The sequence below is a fragment of the Cebus imitator genome, unplaced genomic scaffold (genome assembly GCF_001604975.1).
Source record: "Cebus imitator isolate Cc_AM_T3 unplaced genomic scaffold, Cebus_imitator-1.0 Scaffold216, whole genome shotgun sequence".
Classification (NCBI taxonomy): domain Eukaryota; kingdom Metazoa; phylum Chordata; class Mammalia; order Primates; family Cebidae; genus Cebus; species Cebus imitator.
The window spans coordinates 1642954-1660238 of NW_016107531.1; the positions used below are offsets into that span (position 1 = coordinate 1642954).

The 17285-nt window shown below is 47.4% G+C and overlaps 2 protein-coding genes across 11 annotated transcripts in view; one reads left to right on the forward strand and one right to left on the reverse strand.

The window, feature by feature from the left end:
- The window catches only part of RALGPS1 (Ral GEF with PH domain and SH3 binding motif 1), a 379879-nt gene that overhangs the window by 124438 nt on the left and 238156 nt on the right, over positions 1 to 17285 (reverse strand). The gene's annotated exons all lie outside the window — the stretch shown is intronic.
- ANGPTL2 (angiopoietin like 2) overlaps positions 1 to 17285 on the forward strand; it is a 35282-nt gene that overhangs the window by 12024 nt on the left and 5973 nt on the right. The window contains exons 2-3 of the mRNA XM_017549122.2: positions 1715 to 2580; positions 16459 to 16652. Coding sequence (XP_017404611.1) covers positions 1764 to 2580; positions 16459 to 16652 — 1011 coding nt within the window. The 5' untranslated portion in view covers positions 1715 to 1763. The remainder of the gene's footprint in view (positions 1 to 1714; positions 2581 to 16458; positions 16653 to 17285) is intronic.

The window sequence follows — 17285 nt, forward strand, 5'->3', positions numbered from 1 at the left end:
TAAAGTAAACAAAATTATGAGGACTGATTTTTGGGCCCCCCTCAACAGTAAGAGAAAGGACAGGAATATGAGGATGAACCAGCGCAGGATCTGAGTCGGAGCAGCTGGCAAAACAGGAGGCAGGATGGCGTTCTGGAAAGGAAGGTCAAGAAGGGAGCCCAACTGTGTCCCACAGTGTGAGAGGGAAAACATTAATGAGAATCAAGAACTAGCCCTTCCATCTGGCAAAGGGAGGCCACTGGTGATCCTGTCTAGAGCACCTAGAATTAAGGGAAGGGGGCAAAGCCTGATGAGGGTGGGCTCAAGAAAGGCCAGGAAGAGAGGAACTTTCTGGAAATGGTGAGTACAGGCAAATCTTTGGAGGCTTTGCTAAAAAGGGGAGCAGAGAAGTACAACAATAGCTGGAGAGGGGGTGTAAGGTCAAGAGAGAGTTTTCTTTAAGCAGAGAGAATTAACAGTATGACTGTAGAAAAACAACGATGATGTTGGAGAGATGGTGAGGACTGCTGGAGCAAGGTCCTCGGGTGGGCAAGTAGAGGGATCTAGCATATGTCCTCCCTTCCCTCTTGGCCCATTTAACTCCTACTCATTCCTCAAGGGTCAGTGTAAAGGGCACTTTCTCAGGGAAGCATTCTTGACCCCTCCAATTAGGTCAATTCCCTGTAATACCCTTTTGCAGCATGTGATAGTTGTGCTTCCCAGCATTTGGGAAAGCCATAATGATGTGAAAGCCCCATGAGGGCAGGGGCTGGCTCCATCCTGTTAGTAGCTATATTTCTAGCAGCTAGCATGCTGCTTAGCACATCACAGATGTTCAATGAACATCTGGTGAAGGGATGAATGGTCCGAGAATAGAAGTGAAGCAAAGCTGGGGACACACGTCTGTGTTCTATTCCCTTCTAACTTAACCACATTGCAGTGGTTGGGACTGTGCTGTCACTGGCTACTGCAAATATCTAGATCCAGAAGAGCTCAGTTGTTTGTTCCTGTTTGGGCTCTGTAGCTTAGCTAACACAGGGACCAGAGCCACATAACTGGACACATCCTTCTATTGACATTGTTTATCAGGCTGCCCTGTTAAACAATGTCAATGGAATGAATGTCTAATAATTCATTCACTTATCAAATATTTGCCCAAAGTGCAACATCCTGGGAATACAGGGTTGAATCAGACACAGGACCTGCCCTCATGGAGTTAGAATCTAGGAGAGAAGATCAAACAGAACTTCTATTCATAACAGCTGTGATAGATATTATAACGGGAAAGTTCAGGGGATGTGAAAGTACAAAATGGGGAGACTTAACAGTCTGAGGAGCCTAAGGTAGCAGAGGAGGGAGATCAGAAAACACTCCCTCTGCCTCCCTTCCCCAGCTTGAAGCTGCCTGGATATGATTCTCAGGCTCTAGGCCAGGAGTTCAGCAAGGGGTCTGCAGGCATTGGAGTTGGCTTTGGGAGTAGCAGCGCCATGGTCTCTTATCTTCAGATGCCCTGCGGCCCTCCCTCTTCCCTTCTACCTCTGCTGGGGCCTGCCTGTCTCCTCTTGCTTCCAGAATGGCTGCCTGTTCTCTGACTCCAAGAGAATATAACTCAGCATCCTGGAGCTGAGTTTTTGGAAAGCTCTGCCTGCCTGGCGAAAAGGCTGGGATCACGTGGCAGCACAGGGCACTGACAGTGGTGGGACCATCACTGATTCTCCCCTCTGTTTACTTTCAGGCTTTCATAGATTCCATTCACAAAGAATAACCACCATTTTGCAAGGACCATGAGGCCACTGTGTGTGACATGCTGGTGGCTCGGACTGCTGGCTGCCACGGGAGCTGCTGCAGGCCAGGAGGATGGTTTTGAGGGCACTGAGGAGGGCTCGCCAAGAGAGTTCATTTACCTAAACAGGTACAAGAGGGCAGGAGAGTCCCAGGACAAGTGCACCTACACCTTCATTGTGCCCCAGCAGCGGGTCACAGGTGCCATCTGTGTCAACTCCAAGGAGCCTGAGGTGCTTCTGGAGAACCGAGTGCACAAGCAAGAGCTAGAGCTGCTCAACAATGAGCTCCTCAAGCAGAAGAGGCAGATCGAGACACTGCAGCAGCTGGTGGAGGTGGACGGCGGCATTGTGAGTGAGGTGAAGCTGCTGCGCAAGGAGAGCCGCAACATGAACTCTCGGGTCACGCAGCTCTACATGCAGCTCCTGCACGAGATCATCCGCAAGCGGGACAATGCGCTGGAGCTCTCCCAGCTGGAGAACAGGATCCTGAACCAGACGGCCGACATGCTGCAGCTGGCCAGCAAGTACAAGGACCTGGAGCACAAGTACCAGCACCTGGCCACGCTGGCCCACAACCAATCAGAGATCATTGCGCAGCTTGAGGAGCACTGCCAGAGGGTGCCCACGGCCAGGCCCATCCCCCAGCCACCCCCCGCTGCCCCACCCCGGGTCTATCAGCCACCCACCTACAACCGCATCATCAACCAGATCTCTACCAACGAGATCCAGAGTGACCAGAACCTGAAGGTGCTGCCACCCCCTCTGCCCACTATGCCCACTCTCACCAGCCTCCCATCCTCTACAGACAAGCCATCAGGTAAGTCCTTCTGGGATTGTGTTCCATGTGGGTCTCAGAGCCAGGCACCAAGCTTCCCTTGGCTGTGACCACAAACAGGGAAAAGCCATGGCCAGATGAAGCCAGGCCAAAGACATGCACAATCCCCCAGCAATCCCTTGGGCCAAGCTGCTGGAACCAGAGGGGTAAGTTGGGGGGGGGGGACCACATTCCTTAGATGAATCCTCAAAGGTATTACCAGGAAATGGAGTTTCAAAAGACGGCAAACACTCTTTCGTTTCTGATTGGAAAGAACTCAAGGCCTGTAGTTTTCCAGGCTCTGCACGAGATCCTGTGTGTTGGCAGACAGAAGAGAATGTCTCTTCTGTAGCTCCTGCACTGTGCCTGGCACAGGGCTGGTCTTCTGTAAATGCTCACCAAATAAACAATGAGCCTAAAGAAAAGAAAGTATTACCCACGTTAAGAATACAATAAACACATCGTAGGGGCTGGGCATACGAAGGTGTCCTTCCTAAAGCCCACACATTTCCTAGAGTCTGCTGCTGTCTAGAATTTTCAATGATACTTCCATATGCTCTTACATACACGTTTCATCTTAAAATATAGCAATTCTCAGAATACCATTATGGGGGAGGAATGGGGTTGCTGGCAGGTTTTAAAGCTTAACGAAGATACTAGCACTGGACATTTCCATGTATGTTACATAATTAACTCCTGCAGCTCTTTATGGACAGGATGAGTAACTTGCTAATAGGCTTAGGATGCTCAGGCCTTTTCACTTTAAATCTCTGGCTGACTCCTCTATGCTCTAGGACTCTAGGAATCATCATTTACTGGGAGAAGCAGGCCCAAAGCTCCTCTGTCAGAATGTCAGCACACATCCAGTACCCTGAAGCTCAGCTCAGCCCTTTGTTCATCCAGAACACTTGAGCCTTCCCAGGGGGCCGCCATATGAGAACTATATTCATCTCTGAAAAAACTAACCATGTATGTGATCCAAGTCAGTGCTTTTGGTACCACTTCATTGTATAAGCAGGGAGATATTTTTACTGAAAATATCCTGCTTTACACTTATTTCACACTTTTAAAAATAACCACCAGTACTAGGAATAGCAGCTTCTTGCTAATTCCAAAGAGGGGCTGAAGCTGAGTGCAGGCGGGTGGCCAGTATAGAGGACAAGGGCAGCATTGTTTTCAGATGGGGCAGGGAAGGTGGGATAAATGCAAGGTGAGCATCCGCTGCTGCAGCAGGTCAAAGGAAAGACCTGGCCTGGGTGCAGGGTTAAGAGCAAGCACTTTGGAGCAGACTGGCCTGGATTCAAATCCTGGTTCCTCCACTGATTAGCTCTGGGACATTAGGCAAGTCACTTTGTCCCCCTGAGGCTCAGTTTCCTCATCTGTTAATTGAGGATAGATTAAAATGGTGCCTGTCACTTTAGGAAATGAAATACCACAAAAAAACATGTTTAGCACAATGCTGGGCTCACAGTAAACTACAAGTCTCCTTTGATCTTGGCCTTTTCATCTTAAAACAAGGAGACTGAAATAAACAGTCCCTTTTTTTTTTTTTTTTTTTTGCTAAACTCTGGCGTTCCATCCGTACACGTGTCTGCTTTAAATCAGAAGCTCTGAAAGAGAGGGAAGGGTGTGTTAATTTGTCTTGATAGATACCCAGAGGGTAAAACGTGCCCTTGGGCAGCAAACAAAAGCTCAGCTGAATGTTGTTATAACCCTGACTGGAGTCAGGCTGGACTCAATGGTTACCCAACAGATCTCCTCTTGCCTAAGTGACTCTGGTTTCTAACTCAAAACATTTCAGAACATTCCTGGGTTTGAAACAGCTAACCAAGGGGTAAAGCACGGATGCAAACTCAGGTCTTTATTCCTAATACTAGTGCTTTACCCCTTGCTTAGCTGTTTGCTCATAAGGAAGTTATTTCACTCTTCTGAGCCTCAATTTTCTTCTCTGTAAAATGGGGACAAGGGTCATAACCTCATAGTGTTATGCTGTGGACACATTATCAAGTATGAAACATTATGTCAATGTAGTGCAGCCAATATTTGCTGGGCCCCTACTGCATGCTGGTCACAGCACTAGACTTGGGGGAACAAGTGACAACTATGGTCCCTGAACTCCAGGAACTCAGTCTAGGGGAGGTGGCAGGTGCATGAATGCATCTGGGATCCATCCAATGCCCATGATTTCTAGTCCCTAAAATCAGCATATCAGATCTGAAAATGGATTTTTCTGGGAGGGAATATCTGCCAAGGCCAAAGTTTCTAAAATCAAGAGTGCAGTGAAAACTGGGCTGTCTGATCACTGTGGTAATACCCTGGTGTGCTAAGTGTCCTGGGGGACAGTAAGGTAGCATGACTAATTCTCTCTAGAGGGAAGGGAGGGGTTAGACAGAGGTGGCACTTCTCTGTTGCACCTTGAAGGATTTATAAGAGTTTAACAGGAAGACCTGGGAGTTGGGAAACCAAGTGACTAGTAGGTCCCTGATGGAGATGAGTCCGTGCAAGGGCTCAGGGGCACAGTTCTACTCCTGGCACCTCAAATGGTTCAATCTCCTGCTTCTCTGAGTTCACAATCCAGTGTGGGCTATGTGTATACAACACTCCTACACTCACCCGCCTTTTGTCTCCCATTTAAGAAAGGAGGCCATCATGGAAGGGAATGGCAGTGATTTCATCACAGAGATAACTCGAATGCATTAGAATTCATCCTATTTTTTAGGCAAGGATTCCCAAATGTTGGGACTTGCTCATTACTAGCAGATTTATTGTGACCCATCTCACCACTGAGCTCTCACACAAGGCACTGCCAGCTGGGATTGAGTGCCTAGCTGTGGAAGCTGAATGGGTAGACAGAGCCCAGGAAGAGAGCAGCTGGGGGAGGGCCCTGCCCTCTCCTGGTGCTGGACTAAACTGGGAGGAAAAAACAGATGGTCTCTCTCTGCGGAGCAGTCAGGCCATCCATTCAGCAGGGAATATTCTTATCAGGTCCGTTCAGAGAGCTTGGGGCAGGTTCTAATCCTGGAAGACAAAACACTCTTCTGTGCTCTCACCCAACAGATCCTTTGTTCTCAGGGACATCACTCAGCCAGAAACATCTTTGCAATTAAACACCTTTGCACCTGAGCCTTGGCAGCTTCCAGATCTTTCATTCAGCAACCTCAGAGCCATGTGCTCTTTTCTTCTTTGTCTGCCCACAGCATGCCCTTCCCCAGGGGACTAAGTGAGCCATGGCTAGTTATCTGAAGCTGCACTCACAAGCCTGTTCCCAGCCTTACTGAGACAGTAACAGGCTGGCCCCAGGCCAGGATGGCCTACTGAGAGACTGAGTGAGGAGGCGCAGGCAGTTCCTGGCTTCCCTGGCTCCTCACCTGTGCTTTGTTCTGTCTCTGGTCTGGCCAGACCCGAAGGTGTTTTGGTTAGGATGATGCTGTGATGAGGCCCAAATGGCCCTGTCTGTGGTCCTCTACCCCACATATCCTGCTGCTGCTATTAAAAAGGAAGGCTAGAGGGGTCATTCTCTAAGAGGCAAAGGACAGGACAGGTACCTGGGTTCTGGGAGGCCTGCTACTGTTTCTCAGCCCACCCAAGGCAGAGCCACACATATGCTAGCCCTCTGGCACAGTGCCTGTCCCAGAGACTGACCAGGGAGGAAAGGACAGTGCCACCACCAGCTGTCACAGCCAGGCTTTCTCAGATTCTAATCTTTAAAGACCAAAAGGAGTGAGCACTTTTAGCTGTTTTCTCTCCTGAGAAAGAGAATACAATCAGCTCAGTTTATTTCTCAATGAGTGAAGAAGAGGGGGCCATAAAATCATAAAATACTGGAACTGTTAGAGGCCTCTCAGATCCCCTAGCATGGCCTTCCTGTAACAGAGCCTGTTGGTGGCAGAACAGAGATCGATCTTGAGACTTGTAACTTGCAGGATATTGAGGTTCATAGAGGTCAAGTAACTTAGCCAAGGGTACACAGCTAGCAAGTGACTTGGCCAAGGCTCAAACCAAAGTATGTCTTAACTACTCTGGATAATGCACGCTCCTATAGGAAGGCTGGAGGGGAACTGGTGTAAAAAGCACCCCATGAATGCTTGACTTGGCCCCAGCTGCCACAGGGACCAGACCTTCTATCTCTCCTTCCTGGTGCCACATTCCAAGCAGTTCCTTAAAAAGAGCTCTGGGAACAGAGGTGGTGGATTTGTTATTAGAATGCTCATGGTTCCAATAACACAAAACACTGTCACTACCAACCCACCAACATCATGTTCCCCCTCCCCAGGCCTAGCAGGAACCAACCGAGTTCTCCAGTAGAAACCACAATGTGCACCCAACTCCCAGCAAATGGGCCCAATTGAAATCTAATTTTTAATTTTTATCAAATCTGGACATATCCTCTGGGGTTACTTCTACTTAGGATTTCAATGTATAGCTAAGTCTTTAAACATAGCTAAGTGTGAAGTTCTAATTTCTTTAAATGTTAGCCCTGATTGTATAAATGTCAGTAGACATGACCTGCCCCTGGGACCACATTAGGAGGCTCCCACATTGCTTCACTGACAAGCGTGCACACATGGAAGCCACCCTCTCACAACAGATGGGCTGTGGCTAGGATGGCATGGACAATTTGAACAAGAGTGTTTTCCTAGATGGATTTTCCACCTGTATTTTATTCCACCCTGTAAGGTAGGAAACATGTACATGATTGTGGTTCCCCAGCACAATGGTATGTTTTAAAACAGAGAAATATATGATGTTGTGGCTCCCATTCTTTCTGGAGGTCAAGCAAGCATCAGACCAGGTGAAAAGGTGTCAGCCCATGTGTGGCTGGGTCAGCTCTAGCAGACTGGGCATCCATGCCCAAGCACTGCAGAGAGCTGGAGAAGCGAAGGGTGTGTGTAGTGATGGTGGTGAGTGCGGGTGACTGTACCAATCCTAACTCAGCCTTCAAGGTCACAGAGGCTGAGGGAAAAGCCCACCCAGGTCTCCTGCCTCCAGAGTGTGTGCTGTTTCCACTGTACTCTATTTTTTTTTTCTAAAAGTTTTTGTTAAGATTCCAAATTCAGTACAAACTACATAATCCAGTGATTTCTCAAAGAGCATTATTTGCTAGCTTCTTCCTAAACAAAATCTACTCTAGAAGATGGCCCACCTGGATGAGGGTTCCAGGAGGGCCAGCTCCCTTCTTGCTTCCTCCTCCTCTGGTACCTTGGGGAACTGATCACAAAGAGCCTTCTGAGTGTGATGGAAAGCTCCATTCCTCACGCAGTTTTCCAAAGAGACACTTGGCTAAATGCTCAGGGTATTTACAGTCATAGGAGATAAACTATCAACTTGTTACTGTTAAAAAATCCTGTGATCTGGCATCTCAATGCCTGAAAATCCCAAGACTGGTACTTGGCAAACTGAAAGAAATATAGACAACCCTAGAGATCAGGCATCTGGAGCCAGCTAACTGGTCTTACAGATGGATTGTTGTGGTGAACTTGTATAGTATTAATCCTGAGATGCTGCCCCCTCACACTCTGCCAAAAAAAAAAAAATAGTATTAAGTTAGCCCCATACAGATGCTGGCACCATGCTCCTGGACTTCCCAGCCTCTAGCACTGTGAGCCAAATAAACTTCCTTTCTTTATAAATTACCCAGTCTGTGCTATTCTGTTATAGCAGCAGAAAATGGATTAGGTTCAGTCTTATAACAAGTAACGAAGTATCTATTTCCAGTGGTTTATACCCACATCAGTGAAAGATGCAGGCAGCAGAGACCTCTTGATGGGAACATTGGAGATGATCTTTCCTACTATCCCTGCATCACGGCTGCCTCAACTTCGGCTCTCCCTGGCATGAATCTGGTCAAAGATTATGCTGAAAATAAGCCTGATTGTCCTCATCTTATATCTAAAGATGAGCCTATGGAGCTACAGGGCTGGAACATTTATGTGATCCTTTGTTTTTTTTTTTAAAAAAAAGGGCCAGGCGTGGTGGCTCACACCTGTAATCCCAGCACTTTGGGAGGCCTAGGCAGGCGGATCATGAGGGCAAGAGATCAAGACCATCCTGGCCAACATACTGAAACCCCATCTCTACTAAAATATAAAAATTAGCTGGGCATGGTGGCGCGCATCTGTAGTCGCAGCTACTCAGGAGGCTGAGGCAGGAAAATTGCTTGAACCTGGGAAGCGGATGTTGCAGTGAGCCAAGATTGCGCCATTGTACTCCAACCTGGTGCCTGGTGACAGAGCAAGACTCTGTCTCAAAGAAAAAAAAAATAATAATAAGTGACTTTTCCCTGATATTTTGCATACAGTAAGTCAAAATATTGTGCATACAGATAAAAATCTTGCTAAGAGATTTTGTTTAAATTATAAATACAATAGTTTATAAAGTTGAAATTAAGTATCTTAGATGGTTTATCTAGAGTAGGGTCCAAATGAACAAAAAAATCCACTGATCTGGCAACATCCCAGACATAATGTGCAGACAGACTACTACAAACTGTCCAGACTTCCTCACAAAGCAGGTTTCCTTTGCCAGGGTTTGGTCTGGATGTGGATTATCATCAGGGTTGCAGGGTTTCTGTTTCCAGATGGATTTATTATTATTGGTTCTCCAGCTGGAAAGCACAGAATGAAGGTAACAAAGAAGATGCAGCTCAGGATGGTGAAGGATGGAGGGTGAAAGACGGAGGGAGGCACACAGAGCGCTGGGGGACTCATGGAGTGAGCCTGCAACTGGGAAAGCTCCTGTCTGAAAGGAGCCCACAGTTTTGTGGGGACACAGATCCGCAACAGTCCTAATGTGGTGTGATAACTGCAGCACAGAAAGTGGACCTGAGTTCTGATCCCAGATCCTAACACTTTCCAGCTGTGTGATCCTCGAAGCCTTGGCTTTCTCATAGTTGCACAGGCTTTAGAGGATGAAATGAAAACAGTGTGCAAAGCATCTGCCAGGTGAAAGGCTCTAGATACATGATCATTCTTACTTTATTCCAGTAGAGATAAATATATAAAGCATTTTGAGAACCCTGAAAAAGGATTAAGTAGTTTTCCTGGGGTTGGGGAAGGTGATGAGGAGGGTAAGGGCCTTGCAGTGCTATCAGAACCACTGCCAGTGACAGTCAAGAAATCATGAAGACAAGCCTTGGTGCCAGACAAATGTCCTGCTTTCAGAAAAAGAATGTATAACAGAAATTACATACAACTGGCTTGTGGTCAAGCCCCAGTAAAATTATAGAAGAGAGTTCACGAAAGGTTTGTGAGCATTTGGAAGATTAAAAGGTCATCAATGAAAGCCAATATAGATTTTTGAAGAAGAAACTGATGATACTGATCCCTTCCTTGGAAAGGATCATAGGACTGCTACCTGTCCAGTATCTGTGGACTGCAGTCATGGGTCTGATAAATTCTTCCATGATGTGCCTGCAGGACAGCACCAGTCTCTGACAGAGCCATGGTCACTCCCATTAGCGTGCCCGTGTAACCTTGGGGCACTGCCCACCTCTAGTTCAGAAACCTCCCTCACCCAGGAAGCCTTGGGTGCCACTGGCCACTGCCCCCAGGGAGGCCCAGGGCTTCACTCTCACCAGTGCCAGGGAGCCAAGGCAAGTTGCTCACCTCTGCACACAGTGAGACTAACAAAGCCCCTTCTAAACTCTTTAAAATGTCTTTAAAGCCCCTGTTTCTCCTGCCCAACTGCACTGGCAGAAACCTAAGAGTGGCACAATGCTTTGGACAGTGGTCTCTGAAAAGCAGTACTGCAACGTCTGTACTGAGGTCAAACGAGCAGAAACAGGACCTTTTTAAGCCCCTTCTGGACCCTAAGAGCTCTTGCTTGAGAGGCCTCAGGCTGTATCACATGCACTGAAATGACCTACCTCACACATCTAGTATAATTTTTACTGTAACAATTTGGAGAGGATTTAATAATTTTGCTTTTAAAATTATTTGGCTAACAGTAACTCAATTAATTTATGGTTGGATCTAATTTCCCCGTAAACATCAAGCATGTTCAGGAATTCTTGGGAAGTGGAAAAAATCTAACCTACAAATTGTTTTCAAAAATAACATTTTCATGAAGACAAAATTTAACAATGAATGAACTTGACAAGATGTTACACTTTGTAGAATCTTAATTACATAAAATAAATTTTGATTTTGCAGTTTTCTTTTCATAGTTTGGAGCCAGTAAGTTTTTTCAGGCCTTAAACATTTTCATAAACTCCTGAAACACTCGCTGGCCCCAGGCACCATGCCCATCGTTTGAGGACTAAAGCAGCCTGAAAGCAAGCACAAGCAGTTGGACCTTTTCCCTGGAATGATCAGAAATGATATGTGTGATGTCAATTCTGAGGCTCTGCAGAAGCTGAAATGCCTTTGGGACCATACAAGCTATTCCTGTGTTTAGGCTGTTTTGTACTCTGGTTCCCTGAAAAGCCATGATTGGCATAGAATATATATATGTCCATAACCAAAATCATATTTTGCCAAGCCTCTGGATAAATGAGACTAGAAGACCCTTATACAACTGTTCCTCACCATGACCACCCCACCCCACCCACCCAGTGTCTGTTATTCTGCCCTCCCGGGGTGCCCAGTGAGTCCTGATGCTGCCCTGGGTGGGACTCTCACCTAAGCAGGCCATGTGCCGTGGCACTCGGATTTATTTGTGGAGGAAATTATAAATCCAATTTCAACAATTAGTCATTTCTCCTGTTAGAAAAATGTTTCAGGGAGTGATGAGAAGACTTTTTGGAGACAGACCATCAGTGAGAGTAACTGAAAATGGCATACAGTTCTCACGAGAAGCAGATTGCATCTTAGTAATATCACAGAGGCCTCTCCCTGGTACCCGTCATGGGAACGATTTCCCAGAACTAAGTAAGAGCCCCCCAGAACATTTCCCACAGGCCACAGGGTCCTCTGGGTGGCCTAAGGCGGTCAAATTCTGACATCTGGGGCTGGACTCAGGGGATAAAGACGACTGTCAGGCTGCTGGTCAGCCACGGAGTCCAGTCCTGCTGTGGGCAGGAAGGACTCTGCTCCTCTCCCCACACCTCAGGCATGGCCAGAGAGAAGAAGCATCCCTCTTGCCCACAGAGGCCTCAGTGGTTAACTCCCAGCCTCAAGGCCAGATATTCACAGAGCCACATTTTTCTAGTAGGAGGGGCACTGCCTGGGAGTTGACGTAGTTTGTGAGCCCATTTCTCCACTAGGGCCTGGACGGGTAAATCAGGCTGATGCTGGTCTGCCCCAGACCCACAGAGAGAAAACTGGCAACAGGAAGTCACGCTTAGGCCTTGCCTAGATGCTAGCTGTATCTAACTCAGCTTGACCAGAAAGGCCCTGTGTTGGAGGTAGCAAGCACTGAATCAGCCATCAATCAAGTGGGTCCTGGTTTCCTAGGAGGTCGTGATCCTTGTGTGCTTCATCCCTGTCAAGAACCCAAGAGAGGAAGAAGGAAGCACCCAAAGTTGATCACCTCCAACACTTACCAGGGTGTGGCAGTGGGGTCCGGGCTGAGACCTATGTACTTGGTACTCCCACTTGCTGATGTCCCTCCTCTGAAGGCCTCCTGACCCCAGACCCTGTGTGCCTTCCCACCCTTGTTGCTCCTCTAGGGAACCACACAGACTCGGCTCAGCCACAGGGCTGCACTTCTCTTCACGTGGAACATTTGGCCACAGCTCCGCCAAGAATGTAAATGTGGTCTTTATAGAGATGAGGTTGGGGCACTCACTCCACTCTGAGCCCAGGTGCCGCTAAGTTAGTGTTGGCCTGATGCTCTGGGCAGAGCTGGCCTCTCAGAAGGGGCGCCAAGTTAAACATCGCTAGGCACTCTGCACTGGTCCAAAGGGAGCGCTTCGCCCCCTGCACATTGAAAACTCAGTTTCATTGACAAAAAATATTTCCATTCTTCATGTCAATATATCTTTGTGGCCTTCTCCACTGAAATTCTGACTTAAAAATATATGGGAAACATCTACTGGTAAATATCTCACATTTAGTTTTGTATTGAAAAGCAAATATAGTAACATGTATGTGAAGGAGGAATGAGTGTGTAGGGGGGTGAACAACTTCAAAAATGTCAGCTTTCATTTATCAAAGGAAACAGAAAGGGACAATCTTCACAATGCACCTGCCCCAGCTGGCCTCCATGCTGGTCACTCTAGTGTTCATGAGAGCCTCAGAATAGCTATGGTCTCTTCCCTGTTTCATAGAAAAAATTGAGACTCAATGAGGACCCTGCCCAAAGTCACACTGTGCATAGGTGAAGCCATCAAGATTGGAGCCAAGGGCTCCTGACTCCAAGTATGAAGTCTTTCTCCAGCTCTTGCTTCCTTAGCCAGGTCTTCCTCCATAAGGCCAGACCCTCACCTGGCCCCCTATGAGGGCACTATTTATACGGAACAGTTATAGATTTTTCACGTATTATTTATGTTACAGTTGTGGATTTCTCATCAAAGTAAGATGTTTTGTCTCTGACATTTTAATGGAGCCACCTGATAATTTTACTGCTGACAATTTTTCAATGTTAGCTCTTTTGCTGACTAATTCTCATTCATCATTTATGTTTCTGACCTTTGCCACTGGTACTTTTAATGTGTGAAAAGGAAATGTGTTTGAATGCAGATCTCATAGAGGTCTACTAAGGGTTCTGAGGGAAATTGTGTTTGAATATGTGTTTTTGATGGAAGCTAATGGGGCCTGAGTATCATGTGAAATTCAGTGTACAGACCCAGATGTACATTTTTTTGTAACAGCAGAAAATACTAAACGCTACTACACAATTTGATACCTACTCCATTATTCTAGAAACCCTTAAAATAATTACCACTTTAGCCTTTTTTTTAAAAAAAAAGAAAAACTTCTTCCACATCATAACAGACACTAGAATGGCTGAAAAATGGGCAAAGAACACCAAATGGTAAACATAGAAGAAAAAAAATCATTAAAGATTTTAAAAAGTTTCACACCTTAACAAAGAACTGTAAATTGTTATTTTTTATTTTTTAGTTAGGTGACTGTCCGGAAAGATTAAAATTAGTTCTAAAGACACAGGGCTAAGTCAGCCTGGGTCCCTTACTCTTGAGTTCACCCTGATTGGGGAAAAAGAAGAGTACATTAGTGTGTGAGCTCTGGACACCTCCTAGGTGCAGACACCTGCTGTGTCCTTTACCTACCAGGTAGTCTTGAAGGGATGCCCTAGTGACCACAGGGTGTGCTTTCCCACCTCTTAAGAATGTCAAGAGGGTCCACTGTGGAAATATGTGGCTAGGGCCACAGGAAATGCTCAGTACACACTGGCCATTATTATTATTATTATTTCAGTCATGACTCTTAGAGCAAGGAGTTTGTAACATGGGACTCTGGGGATCCATTACCTTCTGAAACTGTATACAAAATTGTGTGAGTCTGTGTATTTTTCTGAATAAAGGGTCGAGAACCATCCCCAAATTCTTAAAGGGACTAGTAGCCCCAAAACATTTACAAACACTTGACTTTTAGAAACAGCCCTTGGTAGAAATCCCAAAGGTAAAGCTGAGATCATTGATGGGACCCACAAAGGCAGCCCCAGCTGGAGCCACGAGGCCAGCTGCCACTCTCCCAGCAGCTTCCACAGCCTCTCCCTACATGGCGCCTCCTTCAAAGGCAGCCTTTACATCCAACAATTCTGCAGCAGTCCTGGCAGCTCTGCAGTAAGAGGTTGCGCTGCTCACTGTCAGTGGGCGTTCTTTTGCAGGCTTCTGCTGGATCTTCCATCACCAGCATTTGTATCAAACAGCCTCTCCTGTGCTGCTGACATGGTAAGGAGCTGGGAGGCCTCCCACGCCCACCGGCGCTCTGCTCCAGCTGCTGGGGACAGACTCCCATTCTCTGCCTCCGTCCCTGGGGCTTCGGCTGAACACAACCAAAACCTTTTTCTTCTTCACAAATGCTCTTTCTGGAGGTCTGGCCTCCCCTTTCCCAGGAAGGATACTGAGCGGGTGGAAGGGGAAAGGCGGGAAGTGGCACTGGCAAAGGAAGCAACTGTTTGTGCCCCATCTGCTACCCAGAGGTGGGGAGCATTGCGTCCTGCTCCGTCTCTTGGAGAAGAGGCCTGACAAAAGGTAAATGGGAGAGAAGTTTCTCCCTGGAAGATGAAGGGAGAAGCCCCCTGGGTTAACTGTCAGCACCCAAACCAATCTTTCTTCTCGAGGCAATACTAGGCACTGGAACCAAGGAATGGGCAAGACAGTTCCTGCCTTTCCGTCAGGTTCTAGGTGGATGAATGCTCAAACACAAGACTTCTTCCTGCAAGGTCTCAGGAAGAGTCCACCTGAGATGTCTAACAGAGACAGGAAACCTAAATTTTTCTGGCTTATAACCATTACCTGTGAACTAGTCAAGCCCAAACACCAGCCAGGAAGGAATCTGAGAAATGTGACCTGCACTGGAAAAGCTGAGTATACCTGCCACTGATGGGAACCTCCCTTCAACTCACACAGAAAGAGAAAGGACAGGATTCTACAGGAATTCATGTGGAGAGGAAGTAGTGAGGTCACTTCCTCCCTCGCTGGGCATCAGAGTAGCCCTGCCCTGCCCTGAGCTTCTGCTGCCGAGCACCACATCTGCAGAGGCTGGGACTCAATACGCAGTTGTTGAATAAACATACAAACTGATAGAAAACATACAATGGTACTTTCTTAGCACTTCTCTCCTTAACCAGTCTCAGTATGGGGAATATTTTGAAGAGACTGAAGCAAAATATGATTTTCTTTCTTTCAGAATATGTATTTGAATGGCGAGGCTTTGAAGACCTTCTAAAGGTTCCTTAGATCAATAAGAAAGGCCCCAGCTTGTCCTGATCCTTGGTGACTCAAGTTTGTACCTTCTTGCTGATGTGACCATAAGAAACTGCCTGGGGAAGGCAGAATTGATGGGCAGGGGTGGTGAGGGCTGAAAGACCTGTGGTATAACACCCATTCCTTCTGACTGGGCTGCCCAACCTCAGTGTATTCACAAAGAATCACAGAACCCTTCTGGTCTGTTTCAGAAGAGAGCCATGGATTGGGCTGTATCCTAGATATCATCCTTTAGGTTTATGGGCCTGCAAGGAAGACCTCAGAATGCGTGAGTGCCAATCATCTGGCCCTCCTTGAGCTTCCTTTGAAAAACACACAGATTGAGCTGAAAAGGAACCTGGGCCCCGAAAAAGATGTTTGAAGAGCAGTGAATGAATCCCAGAAACATCCCAAAGTATCTGGCTACATGGCCAAATTCTGGGCATGGCCCAGGCCCCTGTGACTGTGGAAGTTCATTTCATAAAAGCTGCGGCAGTCATCACAAAGCACTGTCATTGGAAGGACAGATGTGGAGTCAGGATTGACGGGGGGCCAACTGCACTTGGCCCCCAGAAAGAGTAATCCAGTGGAACTGAGTTTCCTTGCAGAAGCAAAGCCATCAGAGCCTGCACGGCACTGACCGATATTGCCACGTTTAGTAGGTCCACATCTCTTTTTCCTACTACAATGAACTTGAAAAAAATCACTGCAGCAGCTTCCCCCCAAATGATCTTAGTAATCCTGACAACCCTGTATGAGGCAAATATGATCTCCCTTCTACAAGTGGAAGAAACTGAGGTCTTGGAGGAGTGAAGAAGTCTGACAAAAGTCACACTGGGAGGCGGGTGAGAGGAGAGTGAGCCTGGAGTGTGGGCATCCTGACCCCCCAACCCAGGCTCCTGTCTTTATTTATTTATCAAACTCGCAAAACAAAAATTGGTTACTTCAGACTGTGGGCCTGTGGCTCCCAGCTGGAGCCTTACCAAAGGTTGTGCCTGCTTGGGGTGCAGCTGGAGATGTAGCCTGGTGACAGGTAGGTCTGTGATGTGTATGCATGTCTATGTCCCTAGGCCCATGGAGAGACTGCCTGCAGGCCCTGGAGGATGGCCACGACACCAGCTCTATCTACCTGGTAAAGCCGGAAAACACCAACCGTCTCATGCAAGTGTGGTGCGACCAGAGACATGACCCCGGGGGCTGGACCGTCATCCAGAGACGCCTGGATGGCTCTGTTAATTTCTTCAGGAACTGGGAGACATACAAGGTGAGACCCAGCAGGGGCTATCTGTGCTGCCACAAGGTGACTGGCCCAGCCCAAGAGAGGCCTGAGTGACCAGTAGAAGAGTCCATTCAGAGGTACGTGCTGACCAAGTCCAGGCCTGTGCGGCCCCAACAACACACAAACCTGAGGCAAGGATGCAGACGGGGTCATGGTGCAAACCCACCAGAGGTAGTGAGGACCAGCTCCTCCTCTGCCTGCTACTAGCAACTGCTGCACGACAAGAGTTAGTAGACCAACTACCACAGCCCCACAGGACAGGGTGAGAGTTTAGAAACACTGGTATGGGGGCTCAGGAGTGGGGAGCATTTCTCTCTAAGTGGGGTTTCCATGGAGAAAGACCTGCTCTCAAAGCCTAGAAGGGGCAAGTCCCAAAAGGCTCACAGTCCCTGGGAGAATCCTCCAAAGGGTATGGTAGGGAACTGTGGCAATGCTTAAGTCCTAATTCCAGACCCAACCTCTGGCCTCCCTGGTCCCTAGGGAGTTGAAATGTGCATCTGTGTAGCAGGGAAAGTTGCCAGGACTCAGCCATACATTGTTCTTCTCCCTCCAAACAAAGAGATGGCACTAAGGAAGGCAAGAGTAGCACTGTTTGCTGAGTGCCCACCCCATGCCAGC